The sequence below is a fragment of the Lycorma delicatula genome, chromosome 9 (assembly GCF_047948215.1).
Source record: "Lycorma delicatula isolate Av1 chromosome 9, ASM4794821v1, whole genome shotgun sequence".
In the NCBI taxonomy this organism is placed as follows: Eukaryota; Metazoa; Arthropoda; class Insecta; order Hemiptera; family Fulgoridae; genus Lycorma; species Lycorma delicatula.
The window spans coordinates 132,578,356-132,602,966 of NC_134463.1; the positions used below are offsets into that span (position 1 = coordinate 132,578,356).

At 31.9% G+C, this 24,611-nt stretch overlaps 1 protein-coding gene across 1 annotated transcript in view; it reads left to right on the forward strand.

Moving 5' to 3' along the window:
- The first annotated feature begins 9,418 nt into the window (after positions 1 to 9,418).
- LOC142330762 (uncharacterized) overlaps positions 9,419 to 24,611 on the forward strand; it is a 47,948-nt gene continuing 32,755 nt past the window's right edge. The window contains exons 1-5 of the mRNA XM_075376207.1: positions 9,419 to 9,481; positions 10,214 to 10,368; positions 14,761 to 14,886; positions 16,684 to 16,797; positions 23,334 to 23,387. Of these exons, the coding sequence (XP_075232322.1) occupies positions 14,806 to 14,886; positions 16,684 to 16,797; positions 23,334 to 23,387 (249 nt within the window). The 5' untranslated portion in view covers positions 9,419 to 9,481; positions 10,214 to 10,368; positions 14,761 to 14,805. The remainder of the gene's footprint in view (positions 9,482 to 10,213; positions 10,369 to 14,760; positions 14,887 to 16,683; positions 16,798 to 23,333; positions 23,388 to 24,611) is intronic.

Below are 24,611 nucleotides of genomic sequence, written 5' to 3' on the forward strand. Positions count from 1 at the left end.
TGAATAGAGTAAAAAGAGTGAATCCCATAAATTTTAAGTACAATCTTATTTTAATTTTAGAAATTTTTCTCATAATTTACTTAGTCAATAAAAATTAAAATTGGGTGAAATGTGTACCATCAATAAAAGCAATATTGTTTTTTTTTAATTTGACAATTTGATACATTTATATGCTTGTTTGTTCCTAAAATTTAATATCTATTTACTTCAGTAATTATTAATTCAATTGCATAACTTTTTTCAGTCCAGCAACTGAGTGATAGCATAATCCCTCATTCCAAAATTATGTGAATTATTATTTTTTTATAGTGCCCATTAATAATTGACCATTAATTAAACTATTTATAGTTAATTCACAACTGATTTAACACAGCATATATTGTTGTTCCTTATACTTCATTCCCAGTTTTCAGATATTATTTGGAAAACAAGTAATATATATATATATATATATATATATATATATATACTCTTCAGATATATATATATATATATATATATAAAATATATAAAAAATATGGATTTGATTACTAGACAATGAATACCAGTGTACTTTGGTAGTTGGAAGTGAATTAACCACACATCTCAGGAATGGTCAGCCTGAGTCTATTCAAGGCTACACCTCATTTACATGTCCTACATATCATCCTCATCTCACTGGGCCTGGGGGGGGAGGCGTTGCTTATTGTTCACTAGTTGAACAGATTACAACTACATATTGGGAAAATAAAAAGTGTTTATAATGCCTATATTATAAAGCATTTAAACTGTAAAACTGTGAGTGAAAAATATGGATTACAGCTGCTGTAATACAAAATAAGGTTGAAATAACATGCATTCTTGAAATGAACAATGTTCATTTATATAGAAATTAATCTGTTAATTCAAAATTTGGTGACTTCAGACTTGATTTACATGTATTTTAATGAGGAAGATGTTATCACCAAAATATTATATCATTACTATAACTGAACAGATAGCTGATGTGTTTAGTAAATACATTATTTGTGATTTCCAGTAACAGTATAACTAATCTCAGACAAGACAATTCATCATGATTAATTTTTTTATTGTTTGATACTTTTATTTCCATTTGATATCTACAAATTAAAACTTACAGTATAAATAATAAATATTTATTCGGTACAGATGAAATTTCTACCTTATTTTCAGAAGATATTATAGATTCTATCATTGTGAAATTATATAACAAACTATCACAACAGACTGTTTTCTTATATCTTAATACTTCCCTATTACTTGCCATGATGAAAAATTAAATACATATTTTGCTCACTATGTCTTTGAATTGTTTGAAAAAAAGGATTTCTGAATTTTCTAGAACAACGAAATATCTACCTTTTGTACTGTTTAATAATACCGTCTACTGACATTAAACTTTACAAATTCTTAGAAAATATTTGAAATAACAAATATAATCAGCTGTATTTTACAGTCTTAGTGAAATTCTTAATTCAGTTCACAGTTTTTTGCTATGAAAATTTGTTTTTTACAGTCATTACTAATGACTAAGGAAGCATTAAATAATTTTAAAAAGTGTAATATTGTCATTATTGTGCAACTAGATGGAGTAACACTTAAGAAGTATCTTGTGAGGTGTTACATTTGAAATAACTTCCATGTAGATCTGAAACATGCACATTAAGAAAGGCAAAGATATTCTGGAGGCATCTAAAGTATGGAGATGGACAAGAGTGGAAAAGATTAAAAGACAGATAGAGAAAAATGAATAAGTAAATTGTTACTTCATTCACTCTCACTGGAGAGTGAATGAAAATAGAACTTTATTCAGAACAGTTCTGAGTAAAAATCCATCTTGCAGGTATATATAGATTATGTTTAGTCAACATAGAGTTGATTTCAAAGCTTCAAAAAAAGTTGCAAAGAAGAGAGAGTTGATAAGAGTAAAAATTCAACAAGTTCGATTTCTCTGATGTGCTACTGCATGATAGAGAAAATCTGAAAGTTACAGAAAATAAACTTTTTAGCTGCAGATATAGATTTATCCTTTAACATGCTGGGAATCCAGCATTAAAACTAATAACTGATTAAGCAAAGTTAACTTTCAAGTAAAAATTCTTCTGAACAAAATCCTTTTGAAAATTGAAAAATTCTTTTTTAAAACAATTCAAAAAATATGGTTGGCAAAATACGTTTATGATTTGCATCTCAAATACAGTACTTTTTAAATTATGGAAAGTAATGATTCGAAGTACTAAGACTTAGAAAAACAATTCATTTATGATTGTTACATAGCTTCACAATGATAAAATTGACTAATCTTCTAAAATTGAGGCAGGTATTCTAACTGTGACGACTAAATACTTATTATTTGTACTGCAAATTTTAATTACTTAAAAAAAAGTAGCAGCCATCAAGAACTTAAAGTTTAGTTGTAAGTAGAGTAATATAAAGACTTCATGGTGCAAACAGCCCTCGGCCACAAGACAAACAACCACATGGTGATGAAGAAATTAATGGCTTAGCAGGAGCTGATATTGCTAAAGAGCAACCTTAGATCAACGTAGGGAAATATGTTAGCCTACTGGGCTGGTCTAGTGGTTAACTCATCATCGCAAATCAGCTGATTTTGAAGTCAAGAGTTCCGGAGTTCAATCCTGTAAAGGCAGTTACTTTTATATGGATTTGAATACGAGATCATGGATACCAGTGTCCTTTGGTGATTGGGTTTCAACTAACCACAAATCTCAGGATTGGTTGACCTGAGACTACAGATATCAGGCCACTTCATTTATGTTCATACATATCATCCTATTCATCCTCTGAAGTAGTTCCAGAGGCTAAACAGAAACGAAAGAAAGGGAAATGTTAGTGTTTCAGACTAAAATTTGTTTACTTAAAAAATAATAGACTTTTGGGAATTCATTTATTCCTATCTTAAGATGGACTGTGTTGCTAGTAAATGGAGTATCCTATAACAATATTCAGTAGCTATATTACTTGAACCATTTGACTTAAACCAAATTCATTCTTAAGAGTAGACACAGGTATTACTATTTGTCAATTATTAATCTCCTAAAACAGTCAATTTATTTAAAAATTCATTAAATATAACAATTAATAGAATTATAATTATGCATAAGTAATTCATTCCTATATCCATAGAACATACATGCACGTGCACATGTTATACAGGTAGTATATTAAATTTTAATTAATATTTTCCAATAATAAATTTTTTTTAATTTTTCAAAAGCAGTAGCTTTAATTGTTTTAAATGTAAATACAATGTTTTTAATATAAAAATAATCAATCAATAATCTGTCATAAATTAACAGCAGCAATAAAAATTATAATTATTAATAACAATAGATAAATTTATTTATAGAAAATCAATACTTTATAATTTATTTTATTTAACATTGAAAAAAGTAATGTGAATAAGTATAACAAATATTATCCTAAGGTAAATTAATTATTTTATCCTATTTACTATTTCAAATGGTACTATTTTTTTTATAAATCAGAAAAACAAATAAATAAATCAGCTTTGTAGAAAGAATTTTCTGTAAAAACATTGTGGGTCTCTTTAAAAAAAAATTATACCTAGATTTTTTTTAGGCAGTTAGAAAGTCTGCTACAGGAACAATCATGTATAGTAATAGAGGGAGTTGTCCTTATTATTAGCTGGGTAAGAATGGACATCTTTACTACATTTAAATTGGATAAGTTAGGTTCTAAAGTACAATGCTCAATAAAGACAAGGCATTTTTTTTTTGATGAATTTTTCTTTAAATTCATCACAACAGGATTCAGTCAATTATAGATTAGCTATAATTACTGCAGCTTGTCTCTTCAGTATGAAGATCTGAAAAGAATGGCTAGAATTTCCTCAAAAGATTAAACTGCATATCAGTAGAGATTAGATTTTGTAGTTGACTATCTTTAAAATCTTGAAATTTCTAACGTTCAGAAGGATTTTTATATGGAAATTAACTCTTCTAAGTCTGATTATTAATATTTTAATGTGGGATTGCCAATTAAAGGATAAATTTATATTTGCAGCTAAAAAGCTTGTTTTCTTTAACTGTCAGATTTTTATCATATATGATCACATCAGAGAAATCAGACTTGTTAAATTTAAAAGAACTGATTTATTCAGATTTTGTGATATGTTATTAAATAAACAATTCTCCAAGTTCCTGAAGGTATTGTAGACATGAATACTACTGGACATGAATATTACTGGAATTAATATTAATGCTGCACCATAATACTGACTGTAAGTAATACTGCAGATCTCAGATATATTTTTGCCCTAAAACCCTATTTATATTATATATAAAATGTACAATTTCAACAAATGGGAAAACTTAGGTCAGTCACTAATAAAAAATAAAAAAAGTACTGGACTCAGTACTAAACTTAAACAACACCAGAATTAGCATTTAGTATAGCTAGTTGGTACTTTTAATATTCTTCTGCTGGTTATGAAAAAAGATTTCTATATTTCTATCAGATATTTTCTTTAAGAAAGGTGAAACATTTTCAATGTATGTTATCAATGCAATATTTATTTATTTATCTGTATGTTTAGGAGAAGACAAGCACTGATTAATGATATCAAAACTGCAAAATAATTCATATGTTATAGACTGTATCTGTCATCAACCCCATTCAAAGCATTGTTTATAAAATCACACTGTTAATATGTCTATAGTTTTCCCAGAAATTTAAGTAATGAACAAAATAAAACTCCTTCAAAAATGTATGAAAAGAGAAAATTAGACTATCTAGTTTTGTCTAGTTCAACTAGACATTTTTGTGTGAAGGTTTTCTTTTACCTTACTTGTTTTGGGAAGTACTCTCAGAAAAAGATATTACATAATGCATGTTTTACTGCATCATAAATGTTATTGAGAATTTTATCAGCCTTTTTATTACACTAACACCAACAAATACTATTTTTAAATCTTTCACATTTATATAATATATATATCTATGAGTTTTTTCTTTACCTAGAAGTATTTCAAATTCAGAAGGATTACTTGTGCTTTTATTTACATGAAAAAAGAAAAACAGGATTCTTCTGTACGTTATTTTTTTTTAGGTTTAAATTAATTATCATTGAAAATTTCAGTTACTCAATTGGGATCTATTATAAGTTCATAATTTTTAGTGATTCTGATATTTTTAAATGATTTAATTTATTTGTTGACAACATCAGTGTTAACTACCTGCAATTTATTTGTGTCACCTGTAGAGCTTCTGTACATCATTTGGATCAACAACTTCATGTGCAGTCATATATTTGGTACAGTGAAAAACCAGTGTGAAGTCACTTTACTCACACTTTCCCTAGTAAGGTTGGCATGTGTGCTTATTATTCTTGAAAAGAGAAATGTCACTTTCAAAAATGATTGATTGATTTGTGTTAGCCTACACAACCATTACGATTCCAGAAATTAACATACATACATTGTTATATAATTTCTTTAATACTTGCAAAAATTACATATATATATTTATAAATTTATTTAAATTAGAGTTTTTGTAAAAAAAGTAAAATTTTAATTAAAAAAAAAAACAAAACATTATGTTCTTTTATTCTGTACTTTGTGGAGTGGCTGAATAAGTTTTATATTACATAATTAGCAATATATATATATATAAAGAGCAAAAATTTTCCCTTCATCTATGGCTTGTCAACATCTGGATCAAAGAAGAACTACCAGAACACTGGACAACAGCCCTCATCCACCTGTTACACAAAAAGGCAAACAAAACAGGCTCTAACAACTACAAGGTAATCTCACTCTTAGAGACACAATATACAAAATTATTTCAAGAATTATCCTCAATAGGTTCAGTTTACAACTCAAGAAAGAACTAGAAGAATACCAGGAAGTTTTCAGACCCTGGAAGAGTTGTCCAGACCAGATAATGAGGCTCAGGCTAATAATGGATTACAACAAAAAAAGAAGCAGAGACATAATATCTGTAGACTTCAAGAAAGCATACAATTGCATCCACAGGGAATTCCTACTAAAAATCCTATGACACTTCGGGCTGCATCCCAAATTAATAAGCATGACAAAACTGACCCTCACAAACACTAACTCCAAAGTGAAATTTACAGGCTAATTCTTGGAGTCATTTGAAATCAAAACTGGATTGCACCAAGGTGATAGACTCTCACTGCTACTATTCAACTTTGCTCTGGAAATGGTAATGAGGGAACAACTCAAAAAATGCTCCCCAAAAATAAAAATTCCAAAAAATCAAAACAAACTGCCTTGGTTTCATTGACAACTTGGCACTACTAGCAAACGACATTGAAAAAAGCTAAAACAAAGATATTAGAACATCAAAACATCGTGAATAACATTGGCCTCAAAATATAATTTGAAAAGACAGAAATTATCCCCCAAAAACCAATATAATTAAAAGAAGTAAACGTTAACAGTAATAACGTCAAAATAGTAACCCAATTTAAAAACCTTGGAGAAATAATAACCAACAATCTTAACAAAAGAATCTCATTCCAAACAAGAATAAATAAACTAATTAAAGCACAAAAATTAATCTGTTACACCTACAGTAAAAAATGTCCATTAACGCAAAAATAATACACTACAACATAGTTATAAAATCAGATGCCACATATGCAGCAGAAACACTCTTCCACCTGAATGAACAATCAAAGAGAGACAGACTCCAGAAAACTGAAATAACCTGCATCAATAAAAAGTATGAGAAAGACTGGCAGAGGTGGATTGTGCCCAACAAAGTCATGTACAAAGAGTTAGAAACAGTCACTGACACCATGCGTAAGGGGAGACTAGGATTCTTTGGTTAAATCATAAGGATACAAGATTCAAGAATTCTGTAACAGCTAATACAGTACAATCTTGACTCGAAAAACTCCAAGACAGGATGCAGATGTATCAGAGAAATAAGAGATGATCTGAAGTAAAACTGGTTTTACATCAGAAGACACCACAGACAAGATAAAATTAAATGAAAAAATCAAGGACAAAAACACTCACCAACACAAACATTTTCAACACCAGAAAGGGCATGGAAATCAGAACGTATGAAAAAATACTGGGAGGACCGCAAGACCCAAACAATCCCTTCGAAGAGACTGGGATAATGAAGTGATCCTATGCAGTCATAAAAGATGAAAAATTATATATATAAAGAGTCACTTAGCAACTGTAGCGCTTTCAAAGTCAATACTTCATTGTTAGCAGTAAAATATATAAATTATACTTAAAAAATATTTGCATGTAGTGCTTTGTCATTTACTATTAAAACCTTTATCGCATGTATGTACATAAATGAACTTACGTGTTTTTTATTCTGAATGGCAGAAACTACCAATTAAATTAATTTGTTTGTTTGATAACCAAGTCTAGAGAATCAGATGTCAATCATAATCAAAATGACAGTGTATAAATACACATCTTGATTTATTGGAAATCTTTGTTTTGCAGTCATAAATTTTAACAGATAGTGACTGTATGAATATACAAGCAATTCCCTACCATATGTATTGACTGGTTTAGGAATAGAAAAAATACTCTTAGACCTGAAATCTGTCAATTGAGAGAAGACAGATGGGTGTGTGGGTAAAGGCTAATGTTAATGAAAAATATCTTGGAGCGGTTCACCGCAAGAAAGGAGCAATTTCCTGCTCCTAATTACCAAAAGAACAACTCTGGTATTATTTTATTGAACATCAAGATTTGTTAAGTTGTGTGGGTGTGTGTGTTATGTACTGTGTTTCACGCACTCCATGGTGAAACAATTTTATTAAGTATTTATAAATTAAACTTAAATACTTTTATAATTAAGTATTTCTGTAATATTTCAGTTTACAATGGTTAAAAGGGAAAAAACAGCATTTACCTTTTGACATATGATTTGGTGAGAGCCTACCAACCATTATGTTGATTGCTATTTTTGCTAAACAAATGCTACTGGTTTCAATTCAAACAATAAAAGCATTATTGCATACTCAAATGTTTGTTTGATCAGTTATGAGACCAGTATTTCATGGTGTTGATTTATAGATTCTGATTGCTCCAACTTAATATACCTAAAAACCTTCCTAGTTATGCCAAGCAACATGGGTAAAAATTTGGTTGCGATTGATCGAATAGATTTTTGTTTATCCCGAACAAACAAAAACTATCTTCCTCTAATTATAATACAGAGTATTTTTTAGTCCTATTACCCAATTTTAAATGTAATTTAACGAAGGGAAATTTAGGTGGAATAAAAAAATATATTTGTTACTTACAAAAGAGATTTAATAAAAAGCTATTACTAACATAATTGTTAAAGAATATGCTCAAAATGCCCACCCCTTGCGGTTATACATGCACGGACTCTTTTCTGCGTATTAGCAGAAACCTTTTTAAGAGTTGCATTGGAAATATTTGTGATTAAGTCTGTAATATTGACTTTAAGTTCATCAATAGTGTGAGGATTGTTTTTGAAGGCCTCGGACTTAATATAACTCCACAAGAAGTATTCAGGAGATGTGAGGTCTGGAAACCTTTGAGACCATAAGCCCTTGCTTATTATTCGATCATCAAATAACTCTTGCAGAAAATCCATGGTTTCTCGAGATGTGTGGCATGTAGCGCCGTCTTGCTGAAACCAGCAATATCGTTCTTGAGGTTCCAGGAGGGACACAATTTGGCGTACAATATTCCTGTATACACCATTTACTGTCTGTTCTAAGAATATGGGTCCAACCTTTCAAAGTTCATAGATTGATAGCAATCGTACATATCATCTTCCTATGCTTCAAACTTCATCCTTTGGTGGTACCCCTTCCAGTATGTATTAATAATATGTATTCCAATATATATTAATAATATGATTAATATATATTTTGAGAAAACCACTTATCCACTACACTTGCTATCCATTAAATTTTATGATTAGATTCTTTATGATCAGATATTCTGTTTTCATTCTTGGTTTTTCAACCAAGATGAAAATAACACCTTCAACTGTCTGATTTCAAGGGGAAAAATAAAATATCATAGCATGTGAATTATTCTTCAAGAAATGTTCTATTTTCAGAAAAAAATCTTTTTTTTTAAATATTAAAAAATAAATAAAATAAAATATTTTTTAAATATTTTTTTTTTAATTAAAAAAAAATATTTTTTTTAATTTTAATAAATTACAATCGCTTCTAAGAATTTTATGAAAATTTCAGTACATTTTTTATTTTTACATTAAACCACTTAACTTTTCCGTGAATGAAAAATTATTTTTAAGTATGTTGTGCAATATTATACGTATGTATATATATTTTTTTCCAAGATTATATCCAGAGGTCGTATGTATTAAAGTATACAATTGCATGTGTTGGCATCACTGATCAATTTGTGGGAAAGCGTTGTTAGGAAGAGGTGTAGTAGATGTTGTAATTTTGTTATTGTGTACTTGGTGTTTACTTTGTTTATCTGACTAAGTAAGTAATGTTATGCTATTCAAATATAAATCAATAGAATTTAAGTTTGAATTTTTTGTATTGATCAATTATTGGTGTGAACTTTAACCAGTCATGTAAATTGTTCTAATTTTAACCCACCGGTCTGGTCTAGTGGTTAACGCGTCTACAAAGGTTGGCCTTATATATACACACACACACATAATTTGAAATGTAGAACAAAGATGTGTGTAAACAAAGATTTACAAACCAATATTATCAATCTATTTCACTGACATATAATAAAAAGAACTTCAGTGAACCTGTGCTTATTGACATCTATATATTTAAAAAAGCTTGCATTGTTTTTTGAATTCTGCTTAATCTGAATGTTAGTATTTATCCCTATTTTTGGTAACCTTTATTATTGTGGGCATGTTGAAAAAAAATGTGTATTCTAAAATGGGGCATACAAATGGGAAAAAGGTTTTAGATAACAAGAGTGTGGGCTGGTGGTTCAGCTTGTAATGGAATTTATTATTACCTTTTTGTATAGTTTTTGGTTGGGGATAAATATATATAATATTTTGAAAGGATTTTGTTTGTCAAAGGTAAGAAGGAAATGCCTTTGTCGTTATTTCATTCTGTTTCATCTGTTGTTTTCATGATTCTTTCTGTAATTTGCTGCAGTAAAATTAAACCTTGCTACCTTGTTATTTAATTTCTGGCTGATTTTGCATATCTTGATTTAATTATTTTGTTTGGATTTTTCAGTTCAAGTTGCTAGATTTTGAATTGAATTGTTACCTTGGCTTCTTGGTAGTTTAATGATCTTTTAAAGTACTTGCTGGAATTTTGGAATTGTCTTTGCTGTTGTGGCCTACTTTTCTATTTTTACCCTAAATCAAAGACTGTACAATTGCTATTTGGTATGTATGGTAAATTTTAAATTGTTTTTATTTATTTAATTGATATAGACAAGCATGAAACCCGTGAATACAAAATCATATTAAAAAAAACCAACATAATTTCATAACAAAATTATCATTCATAAGTTAGAATAGCTCTTGATAAGGTTAAGGTATTAAGTGTACTTTACATAGTATCAGTAGCATAGTAATATAGATAATCTATGTGAGTTGATTTGACCATGAAAATTTTGAAAATTATACCAAGCAATGTAGTTAATATGAAAGTTAAAAAACTGCAATAAATTAGGTTAGTCAAAATAATACTAAACATTTTAGTAGCAAATATTAAATCTGTCCTGATCTGAAATCACTCAATTCTTGGTATTTTTAACAAATTAAAAATATGAATAAAGTTATGATTGGTAATGTGCATAGAATCACTGATTTTATATGCAGCACATGTAAGAAAGATTCTATGTGGTATTTCAGGTAATTTTAATTGCAAGTCAGCAAAAGGTCACCATACAACAGAGTTTATTAATTTTAATTTAGTACTTCATAAATGCATGACCTAAAATTTTAATTAAAATTTGTAGAGAATCTCTTAATAAAATTTATCATTTTTAGTGACTTACAGTATTACCAGTTTATTCATTGAAGGATAACTTGCTATCAAAACATACAGCTAAGTCTTTAATAGAAGATACCTTTTGTATTGCAGTATTATTTTATATTATTCAGCTGCACAATTATATCAACATTTTCAAACCTTCCAAATTGAATATGAAATTAATTTTTTTAAACTTAGCAGAAATACTATTTTTGCTCACAGTTCAAGTTGATCGGAAGTAATTGAATATCAACTAGATTTGTAATCGGCTTAAACAATTTATATATCATCTGCAAAAAATTAAAAAATGCGAATAGCATATGAATAAACAGTAATTTATAAATACATTGAAAATTTGAGAACCAAATGCATGCCTTGTCTTAATCCCATATCTAACATAAATAGGCTTAGAAATAAAATTATCTATTTCAACATAAGGAATTCTGGTTGTACGAAATGGATATATCCAAGACAACAATTTATTATAAAATTCACACGCAGCAGGTTTTTTAATAAGTAATTTGATATTAACTACACAATGTCACAACGAAAATCATTATAAAATGCATTAAGATATTAAAGATTGATTGAAGGGCTTAGTTAATAAAAAAAATAAATTGTAGCAAAATTTTAATTATTCTTCAATGAAATAGCCTGTTTTTGTAGCAATGAAACTTTATTGTTCAGTGTGGTTAAGCAACAGCTGTGATATCTCTTCTAATATGTCTCTTGGAAAAATGAACCTGCAGATCATCATTTTCAAGGCTAATATCTTCTATCCACCATTGATAGTAATACACACAAGTAATAGAGTCTTTTTCCCTAAGTGAAAGTGGTGCAATACTTGACAGCAGATGATGTTCTTAGTCCTTGGAGTCTGAAGTAAAGTAACATCTTACAATGCCTTCTGACACAAGAACATATTTATTGTAGCTTCTAATACCTTAATTTTTAATTAATTTTTATGGAAGTGATACACTCAAAATGCTACAACCAACATCCAATCGTTCAATTTTGTGATGTGGGGCAATATATTGCTCTTAGTCTTTACATTCGTATAGTTCTTTGTTCTGCTGAGAAAAAATACTGTTGAAACAGTTAACCCAGAGAGACTTTCCAGGTACTAAATTTAAATGTGGAAAAATGTGTACTTTTAGAGCTTGCTCTAATGTTATTTGTCAAGTTTTTCTTAACTGGTTTTTTTATGAGTTCTCAAAGGGTTGCAACAGAACTGTCAATGCAGGTGACTGAATGTTGACAAAAACATTTTCATGATATTTACAAACACTAGTGACATCTGAATTAACATGTAAAAAAATAAGGTGATTTGTTTTCATCAGTAAATTCACAAATTTTAATGAGTTCTTTTAGCACTGTACCAGTACAATGTTTTGACACTCTTCATTCACATAAATTCCTATGGGGCATTGTTCTTCCATTGTTTTACTTGAAAAATAATGTAAAAATTTTAATAATTTTAAAATTTGGTAATATAATAATGAAAACTTATTTAATTAATAAACACTTTCAAAAACAGAATGAAATTTGCGACACTCGGTAAAGACGTGAACAGGTCACCGACTAATGTCAGACACACCAGTCTGTAACTGCAAAGCTAAATGATGCAACATGCATAAATGAGCATGTTGCAGCATGAATTTTCCTGATGACTGGAAATGAATTCAAGCGCCTGTTATAAGATGAGCACTGCAATTGAATGGTTCAAACAAGTCTATTTCAACTATAGTATTATGTATAAAGATATTAAATCGCCAAGAAGACAAGAAATCCCTTTTATTAAGTCAAAATTGTATTGCTTGTAACAAGTTTTTCATGATTTTTGAGAGGTTATAATTTTTTTATTAGTACAGTACACAAGAAACTATTTTATTTTCCATAAACATCTACAAAAACACTACAAGTGGTGGAAATTAAAATTTTTTATTACCAGCCCGTCAAAATTATTTGAAGCCAAAACTTAAATCATGTAAAAAGATTAGTTTCCAAAAATTCATAAATATTTAGGGTTAAGTATTATATCACTATTCATATTATTTATGGTAAAACTACTAACAATACCCACATGTAAAAAAATAATTCAAACTGTGTTTGGCATCCTCGCCTCATAAAAAAAATTACCAAAAGTAAAATTTCCCTGTTTTTCAAGATCAAATTTATCGCTAATTTTCTCGTAGAAAGAAGAGAGATAGGTAAATAAACCGCTAGACCATTCTTTCACCTTGAAAAAATATGAATATATTGCTTTTTGGTTCATTCTTTCCGGACTTAGTTTTTTAGTTACTTTTGTTTTCATAAACCCTTGCAATCACAAAAATAGGTGTGTGTACCATAACAAAAATGGCTGCTACAAATAAACTGCTTAAATAAAAAAAAAAGACTTTTAATTTTAAGGTCCTGAGACATGTGGAAAACAAGTGGGTGAGTTTCAATTTTTTTTTGGTGGAATTGGTGTCAATTCTTGGGTCACATTAAATGGATTGACCCAGAAAGATATTTGGAATATATGTAAATTTGTACAATGTAACAAAAAAGAAATATGGTGCAAAAACAAAAAAAAGTTTCTATGTGTAGAAATTTACTTTTATAATTGAGATTAATAAATTCCTTAATGTGTGTGTGTGCGTGTGTGTTTCCTGAATGAATTGCAAAAATTCAGTTAAAAACCCGCAGTAAAATAAACACTGATAAAAAATAATTCCTCTGTAGCAGAGATTTGAGTGTACAAGATTACACATTGTTTACATATCATTCTCAACTAATTGGCCCATGGTAGGGTAGTTATATTGTTAACTACTTGAAAAAATTGCAACATACACATTAAGGGAATAAAAAGTATACATATATATATATATATATATATATATATATATATATATATATATATATGACAGCATTTAGAACCACTGCTTTCTTTCCTTTCCATATTAATTCTACACAGTCTAATCTGAATTTAGTTGTCAACATTATTTTTCCCTCCTTATCACACACTATGAATTTCATTTTTAATTAAAGTAGATTTATATTGTTTTTGTAGCTTATGGAACTCTCTTCTTATTAATAAATTTATATTCATGATCAATATCAAATCCTGCTTAGGTGTGACATTTTTCATACACTATAAAGTGACATTTCCATGTTCCATGACTAGCTTCATGCTTATATTGCGATAAAAAAAATTAATATTTTTTACAATCAATTTTTATGAGAAAATGTAATCATATATTCTTATTTAGTAAATTCTGACTATTATAAGATGAATATTTTTATAATCTGTGAAGTATTTATGAGAAATAAAATTAGATTTCAAAATTTTAGGTAACATTATCTCTGATGATCGTGATAAATTATATTTATCATGATAAAAAATTTCACCGTAAGCAATATTAACACTACTGTCAGTAAGATTAGAAAAACTAAATCATGAGAATTACTCGAACAGTTTAACAAATTATTTGATTGCAGAAGCTTACAATTTGTAAAAAATAACATCATCTTGTAAGGTAGTGTTGTTTTCAACACCCATTTATATGGTGAGTAACAGCATTTTTAATATTTAGGTTTGTATGACAACATTTAGCAAAAGAAACATTTCTTAGGTTTTCCATACAAAACCTGGCACAGTAAAGTCGCCTAATAATAATAATAATAATTTAACTGTTGCTGCGCTGTTTGTGTATGATAAGCGAATTAATATACAATTTATTTTACTTTTTATTAATTGTACAATAAATCATAAACATATTTACTTTGTAGCATTTATTTATTGTTTTTTATTACAGAAAATAAATTCACTACAAGTGAAAGAGGAGGAACTGGTTGAAATTATGAATAAGCAAAAAAGATCTCCAAAAATTGAAGAGTTCAACTTAGTTAAACCAGAAAATTTAAAAGTTGAAAATGAAGTGGTAAGTGTTAGATTTTATATACAGTGGCACCACACCAATTATCCAGATGGACATTTCAAGGCCAAATCTGGATAATTGAAAAGGGTAATTTAAAAAAGGTTGTGTGATTCTATATTTAATGGGTAATACAATAAGTAAAAAAAAATAAAAAGTAAATGTGTTTCACTTAAATTAAGAAGAAATTTGAAAAATGAAAATACAATGTACAGTGTAAGAAAAAAGTGATAGTAATATGGTACAAAAGATACACTACATAGACATTTGCTTTTATAATCAGTTTTACAAAGGTTGATATATATATATATGTATATATATATTTTGTTACTAATATTTGTTGAGTTGCAAATAGGCAGTTAAGTTACACTGCTGTAGCAGCTGATTTTTGAAGTCAAAAGGTTGTAAAGTTCAAATCCTAGTAAAATTTAGTTGCTTTTATAGACAATTAAAATCTAAACCATGGATACCTATAGACTTTGATTGTTGGGGTTCAATAAACCATGTCACAGGAATGTTACGCCTGAGTGTACAAGACTACACGTTGGTTACATGTCATGCATATCATCCTCATTTAAGTGGATGTTCGTTGGGTAGCTTTATTGTTTACTAGTTGGTTACTAGTTTCAAAAAGAGTAATGACAATATTAGTGGTGTAGCCATGATTAGGAGTTTTTACAATTTGTGTGCCTGCATCTACATATGCTATCAAATTTTATTTACATATATCCAGTTTCTGGCTCTGAAATGTCTTAATATCAAAGTGTGCTCATTTTATTCTAATAAAGTGAATGAAATTTAGCCTACCTTTCCAGTAAACTTTCATCATCTGCCAAAATTTTTTCTGGTGTATATACATCTCTGAATTTTTTAACAAGATAGTCAATAATCGATTTTATTTTTTGGAGATTTATTAGTATTATTATCATCACGAGTAAAATTGAGGAAATACAATAAAAGTTTGATTCTTTGGGCTAACACTTTTCCAAATCCAAGAGTTGTAAAAAGGAGATTGTTTGTGTAATAACTTTCAGTCTGTGGCTTTCAGGTAATTCCTGATAGCATATATACAGCTACAAACAAAAGCATCTCATAATTATCAGTCTGTTTCCACAGGTGAAACCTCAAAAACTGGTTTGGTAGTTATTTTTTTTTTTAATGAAATCTTTGACATAAAGATTAGTTTGCTTGACGTAAAGAATGTCAACTAATTTATTTGTAAAAAATAACCCGAATAATGAATATACATTGTTAGGACATATAGAATAGAAAAACAATATGATTCTACCGCTTTCACATTCATGAAAATATTTACACACCACATTCACATGATATTTACAACTCAATATTTACTATACAAGTAGATTCTTAACTCCACACAGCTATGCTAGCCTTAGATGGCTGGAATGCATTTCATGGGAGTCATTGCTGATGGCAGTGTCGAGGCACACCTGTCACCTGCCCCCAAAGACTGGTGCCCAGCACTACCCTCAACTGACTTCTTTGCTGCTCACCTCATGTTCTTCCTTTAGTAGTTTCTGGTGGAGCGCTCCACCAGAAACCACTGTGCACACATGGTCCAACTCTCACCGAACAAGAGCATCAACTGCATGACCCCCAAGCGAGTCCAAACCATCACATGGCAATTCTTCCTTCCACCTGGGACACATGAAAAAGATGTGCTCCAATGTGTTAGTTCTCAGTAGAGAACTGCTTCAAAAATTACATTTTTTATGAATATTTTTGGTACATGAGTATCATCAATATTGTTAATATGTTTCATTTTTTTGTTTTTTATTACAGCAAGTAGATTTACTACAGCTGAAAGAGGAACTACTTGATATCGAAAAAGATCATTTAGCAATTGAAGACACCAACTTGAATAAGACAGAAAATTTAGAAGTTAAAAATGAAGTGGTAAGTAACGATATTAGATTCTGCATACAGTGAGTTTCTGCACACATTGGAGCACAAAAATGTGCTCCAATGTGTTAGTTTCTTCACAATACTGACATTGATCTGTACACCTCCTTCCAATCCTGCAGACGTAGACCCCAAATGACCCTTGGTCTATTGACCAATACAGCAGCTACTTCTGGGATCAAAATATAGCTCTAATGTCCTTTTGGATTTTTCCACCTCCTTTTTTTTTTCCTACTCTCCCCGATCGGATATCCAATTAAGTATACTCAGTCGGGGAGAGTGTCCTTTTACTCTCAAAGGAGGCGTCCCCCACCCGCCGGCTATACGTCCGGCACGGCTGGTTGGCCTCCCCGGTCTCGGATCTTTTGTTTTACATTGCCTGCCTCTAATCCCCGCTTTAGAGCCAAGGTCCGGCCATGCCGTCCCCCAGCGCCTCAGCAGGGAACCGGGACTCGGTCTTGACGCCTTTGGCCTCTAATCGACAGTGCCGACCCCACAAAGAGCCTAGGCTCCCGCAGGGACGACCCCGCCGACCGGGACTTGGTCTTTTATTTTAACCCAAACTCAAACTCCCCTGGAGTTCACCCCCTTCTCAGGTACCCGCACACCAAGGCGTACAGGCCCTTCATGGAGTGACTGTCCGCCCTACCCTACTGTTTATACTCCCATTCTTCTGTCTTCATCCTCTTTGGCCCGCAGGACCTCCCCGGCAAACCTGCGGAACCATTCCTGGTTCTCATTGTTGTACCCCAACCGGTTTATGAGATTTTCTGGTGTAAGACCATTAATTACTATTTGACCTCTGTTAACGGCCCATCTTGGACATATGAACAACGTATGTTCGGCATCGTCGTTCTCTGGACAATAGATGCACTGCGGGGTGGCTCTTTTCCCATCCTATACAGATACTGACCGAAAGAGCCGTGCCCCGACAGTAATTGTGTCATGTAAAAATTGACATCTCCGAGTCTATTGTTATTCCAGGTTTTAATATTAGGGATTAGGCGTCTGGTCCATTCTCCCACCTGGACCCTGCCCACTCTTGCCATTCTTGTTCTATAATCCCTTCCATCTCTTCTTTCGACATATCGCTGTGTCTGAGGGTTCTGACTTTTATCTGAAGGTCTACGGGTAGGACCCCGGTCAGTACGCACAGCGCGTAATACGATACCGTACAGTAACTAGCAGCTACACGCAGCAATGCCAGTCTATGGACACTTCTTTTTATTTCGCTGTATGTTCATTGCCGCCACCCATATGGGAGCCGCATACAGTACCGCCGAAGTGATAGCTGCGGTTATCAATCTTCGAATAACCATTTTAGGTGTGCCGTGGTTTTGAAATAATCCTCTTAATCCCTTTACAGCGGGAGTAACTCTCCCACAAATCATATCAATAAGCTTGCTGAACCTTAAACTTTTGTCCAGAAATACCCCCAAGTATTTTGTTTCTTTTACTTCATCGATTCTCTGTCCTCTGATATTTAGATTCACACTTCTTAATGGTCTTCTACCCGAGAGGACCAGGCAACAGGATTTATTAGGAGCTATTTCTAATTTGTTATCCTCCATCCATTCATCTATTGTTCTAAGTGCTTGGTTTGCCTTGTTCTCCAGTTCATTAATATCTCTTGTCTTCTACTAATATTGCGATATCATCCGCGTATCCTACTATCGATACCCCTTCGGGGTAGTTCAGCCTGAAGATTTTATCATAGAAAACATTCCATAAGGTTGGGCCAAGGACAGATCCGTGCGGCACCCCTCTGAATACCTGAAATATGGCTTTCCTTTCTAGGGTTTTGACCTCTATGAACCTATTTTGCAGATATTGATCTATCTGATTTACTAAGTATTTACTTATTTGCATGGCTTGAAGCTCAATGATGGCTGTCCAGGGGACCGTACCAAATGCGTTTCTAACATCAAGCATTATGATCATTGGGATTTTTCTAGTCCTCCATGTACCGCTTCTGCAATTTAATGCCCAGTTTTTTACCTTCTCGACTGCGGTCACCGTGGACCGTCCCTTTCTAAATCCGTATTGTTCCGGATGTAGACATTGTTTTTCCTCTATTTCCTCTCTAAGTCTATTTTCTAACAACCTTTCAACTACTTTTCCCATATTATTTATGAGCGTAATCGGTCTATATGCTGTGTTCTCTTGAATTTGTCCTGCCTTTGGGAGGAAGACTGTTCTTGCTTCCTTCCAGCATTCAGGGAAGCTTCTATTTTGTAGGCCGTAGCTGGCTACATCGACTATTTCCCAAGGTACGATTCTAGCTATTATCTTAATGATGGCCGCTGGGATGCCATCTGGGCCGGGGCTTTTCTTATTTTGTAATTTATTTATAGCTTCCATGACCTCTTTTTGTGTAAATCTTCCTCCCTGGCATTCTATCACCTCTCTATTATATTGCTCCTCCGTTCTGGGGAATAACTTTCTGATCTGCAACGCAGCCGTTTCTTCATTCAGTGTTGGAGCTTGTTTCCCAAGCCGCTTGGTTACTATTTTGAAAGCCTTTCCCCACGGATCAGCATTCAACTCCTCGCATAGTTCTAACCATTTCTTTCTTTTGGCCTGCTTTATGAGGAAGTTAAGCATCTTTCTCGCTTGCCTATATTGCTCTGTCGCAATGTTACATCCTATTTCCAAACCAACTCTAGCTCGCAACCTCTGGGCCGTCCTCTTGTGTCTTTGCATAATTCTACGCTGTTCCTCTATCTCCCTGGACCAACAGTAGACCATATTATATTTAATATTATTTCTCCTCGGTATGTTCGCCATCTCTTCTTTAACTACATTTTGGAATATTTCAGGTGTTATCTGAGTACTATTTCTAATTCTATTTGCCGCATTATTAGCCACTCTATATATCTGTTGATCAGACAGTCTGATATTGTTATTTATCTGTCTTATTTCTGGCCGTTGCTCTCTGAAGTTAACAAAGATGGCTCTGTGATTGCTGGCTGTTTCGTCATTAAGAACCATGAAATCAGCTGCATCAGTGCGCATCCTTCCATCAATTATAACTAAATCCAGGACCGATTGATGCCCTCTTGCTTGGTAGGTGGCTGTTCCGTCATTAATACATGTCATTCCTGTCGCTGCCAGCAATTCCTCCAGGAGTTTTCCTCTAGCGTTCGAGGAGACCGCTCCAGCTAGAACAGTCCTGCAGTTAAAGTCTCCAAGGACTACAATTCTCTTCCGAGCTCGTATAATGACTTGTTGGAGGTCAAGGAAGGAGTCTGTTCTTAAGAGATTCCCTGCTGCAGTTAGGGCTGATATATACACCTATTATAATCTTATCGCTTACTTCAACAGCAATGAGTCCGTCACCTCTACCATACAGATCATAATCCACATTTCCAACGATCTTTCTAATTGCCACATCACCATTCCCATCGGTCAGCCACTGTTCTCTGGCCGCCGAATACACATTAGGTTCGGTGGCCACCAGGAAGTCCGCTTCGTATCTAGCTGCAATTTCTATGCTCAAATCACTAGAGAGTAGGCTCCTGTTATTATTAACTAGTATTACTTTAGTCATGACCTTTGTTACAGCACGGGTTCCCGGTCCTATGTGAAGTGGCTCCACAGTCCAGGCATATGGTCGCCTCCTTGCAATCTTTAATTACATGGCCGGGTTTACCACAGTTGAAGCAGAGGTTTGAACGGTCCTGGCCTCTGCACTCTTCTGCTGTGACCGACATCCCAACATCGATAACATTTCTCTATATCCGTCCGGATGTAGGCCCTGCAACTCACCCACCCTACTCTCAGCCTTGCTGCAATTAATTTCGTTGCATTCCTTTGACTTGTGACCACCGTGGCATTTTTTGTGTTTCCAAATGCCTCCCTTAGTGATGTGGCGTGAAAGTTTTCTCCTTGTCCTAGTACCTTTTTTACCGCTTCCCTGACCCCTCGCTCAGTAGTGTCGCCTAGCATGTCTTTTACATGAATGACTGTTCTGCGGGCTCCTCTTGTTCTTATATCCACCTGGAGATCCTCTGCTCTGTTCTTCAGCAGGGAGGAAAACTCCCCCGCCTTCTGCGCCCCACTAATTCGGACCTCTAGTTGTTGATCCCTTCCCTGTTTAATTGACAGTATTTCGCCGGCCTCCTCAACCTTAACCTTTTCTTTCATGGTTTTCAACAGATCGGCATAAGATTTACCGGGGGCCCTTACTACGACCGTTTTACTTTCAACGACCAGGGGGGTTCCCCTTCACATGTTGATACCGACCTCGACCTTGCCCTCCCTTGTTCGCTCAGGCTGGGAAGTAACATCCTCGGCAAGGTCTTACCCTTCCTCATAATGTATATTACTATTTTTCTCACTATGATGCCCGCTGGACCACTGGGAACCACAAAGACAGCTGACTCCAGCTTACCTACAGCTCTTCGTAAGGCCTTTATAATATGAGAGGCCATTATCTTATCTCCTTCTCTAGAGTCATAGATTACCGTGTACCTAATTCTGGTATTTGTGATCTTTCCATCTTCGAGGATGGTGGAGTCTTGTAAGATCATTGCCCCAGGTGCCGTCCCAGCATACCGGCTGGATGGCTTTAATCCATTCAAATCGATGAAAAACAGCTGTCATCTCCTGATCTTAGATCTTTCTCCTGGGTCAGCCTGTTCATTACCCAGGTTGACCATCGTGTGGGTAATCTGTCTATCAGTTGTTCATCTGTCAGCTCTACATCTAGAAAATTTGACATCTCGTTCCTGCCATGACTTTCGGTTTGCGTACTTTGGTCAACTGTGTCTAGAGTCTCATCATTTATTCGTTGTAAATCTTTATAAATTTCTGTCAGCTGTCAGTTTTTCTCATTAATAATTGTGTAAATTCTCAGTAGAGAACTGCTTCAAAAATTACATTTTTTATAAATATTTTTGCTACATGAGTATCAACAATATTGTTAATATGTTTCATTTTTTTGTTTTTTATTACAGCAAGTAGATTTACTACAGCTGAAAGAGGAACTACTTGATATCGAAAAAGATCATTTAGCAATTGAAGACACCAACTTGAATAAGACAGAAAATTTAGAAGTTAAAAATGAAGGGGTAAGTAAGGATATTAGATTCTGCATACAGTGAAAACACCAATTGTCTAGATGAACCTTTGCAAGGCCAGATCTGGATTATTGGGTAAAAATTTACTTTAATAAGTTTTAATACATATATGTTTTTGCTAAATGAATTGAAAAAAGTCAAATTAAAAAAACCAGTAAAATTAAGATCGATAAAAAAAATCCCTATTGAAGTGAAGATTTATTTTAAAAAATTGTAATTTTAAGTTAAACACAGAGAGAGAATTAGAGGATCTTCTCAGAGGGCCTACCTTTTTTGGAAATGACTATGATGAATTACAACAATTTTCTGTCTGAATTGAAGAGGATTGTACGTCTCACCACTTTTCTTATGTAAACTATGAGCATTGAATACAGTGATATTGAAAAGTTGGCAGAACTGCTTTTATATCGCCCGTTTCGTCTTTTTCTTTTGAATAGATATGCTCTCAGCATTTGATCCACCTTATCAACTCAGTCTATAAAAATATAATCGTTGACAACATTTGGAACTATTGTCTTCTTTCCTTTCCCAACTACTTCTACGCTCTATATGTTTATTCGTCAAACCCAAGACATCTCATTTATCTTCCCACTTCAACATCATTTTACCCTCCTTATCACACATTGAATGAATTTCATTTTTATTTAATTTTAAAATAGATTTATATTGTGTTTTAAGCGTATGGTGTTTTCTTATTAATAATTGCGATAATAAGTTCACTAGAGGACTGCTTTGATAATTACATTTTTGCATAAGTATTTTTGGTATTTTTTAGTCAACAATATTATTAATACATAGTTGCGATTCATCAGCAAAAATTCCTATATCATGATCCATATCAAATCCTGGTCAGGCATGACATTTTTCATATGTTATAAAATTCCATTTCCATGCTCCACACAAGCTTCATGCTTATGTGATGATATAAAAAATAAATATTATTTGCAATCAGACTCGTATGATAAATGCTGAATATTACAGAATTAATATTTTTATTATCTGGTAAGTATTTATGAAAAATAAGATTAGAATTTCAAAATTTTATTTAATGTTTTCTCTCATGTTCATGATAAAAAATTTCAACAAAAGCAATATTGATACCGTCAGTAAGGTTAGAAAAAACTAAATCATAAGAATTACAGCAACAGATTAACAAATTGATTGTAAAAGATTACAATTTGTAAAAAACAATACCACCTTACAATTTGTGAATGGCAGCATTTTTGATAAAATTTAGCAAAAGAAACATTTTCTGGAATAAAACTTGGCATATTAAAGGCAACTAATAATAATAATAATTATTATTATGTGGCTATAATAAATTGTGGCTACACTATTTATGTGTGTGGTAAGCGAATTATATAAATAATTTTTTTTTATTTTATAAATTTTACAATAAATCATGAACATAATTACTTTTAGCATTAATTTATTGTTTTTTTATTACAGCAAATAAATTTAGTAGAACTGAAAGAGGAGCTTGACATTATGAGTAGTGATAATGTAAAACGATCCCTATCAACTGAAGACACCAACCTAGTTAAATCAGAAAATTTAAAAGTCGAAAATGAAATGGTAAGTGTTAGATTTTGTATATAATGGCACACCAATTATCCAGATGGACCTTGCAAGGCCAAATCTGGATAATTGAAAAGGGTAATTTAATAAAGATTTGTGGTATACAGTGCACATATCTTTCTGTATTTAATGAGTAACATACTAAGTAAATAAAATTTAAAAATAAAAATAAACATATATTTCACTAAAATTAAGAGGAAATTTAGAGCATATGTACAATGTAAGAAAAGATAGATTTAGTAATATGGTACAACAAATACAGTGTGTAGAATGTAGAAAATTACTTTTACAAAGGCCAGTATATATATATATATATATATATAACAATTGTAATATTGTATTAATAGTAAATTCATATAAAAATAAAATTAAATCAGTTTTGTTCTTTTTTGGCCTAATTTTGTCATAATATTTGGATTTTTCTAAAATTTTTAGCAAGATAGATTTTAATGGTATTTACTACCAAAAATATTTATTTTTAGGATATGTGATTTGTATATAAGTGGTATTATTACTAAGTTCCAGTCAGAATAAAATAAAAAAAACATTTATTGGAAATTAATTAGTTTGTAATATGATTTCTTTATCTTTTATTTAAAAGGAATCTGAGATCTTATTGAATGATGTTTCACCACTGGTTAATCTTAATATGAAAAGCAATGAACTTCGAATAAAAGATTTTCACACAGTGAAGACAAAAGATGGGATGGTATTTTATCCATGTCGTGTAAGTATTAGCTATTGGCTATTGTAACATACATGATTTGTCTCTTGTTAATTTCATTACTGTGTATATATTTCAATGTGTTCGTTTTAAAAAAAAATGTTTGTAACTGTATTTAGTTCTGTTTAATTAATATCGATTTATTGAGATGTTTGTGAATGATAAATGGTCAATGTGTGAGAGCAAAGTGTGTTTTTGAAATTCATTGATGACTGAAATATGTGAATTTTAACCCGTTGATGGACCTGGTAAGACTAAACATGGTTGTGACATAAAATCTGTAAATGAAAAGAAAATAATATAAAATCTAATTTTGTAATTACAATAGGAAGACTTAACATATCTACCATATTTTGACAAAAGATATCCGAAGTGATCACACTGCACAGCTGATGCATCAATGCTAAAGTAATCATATTGAGAGT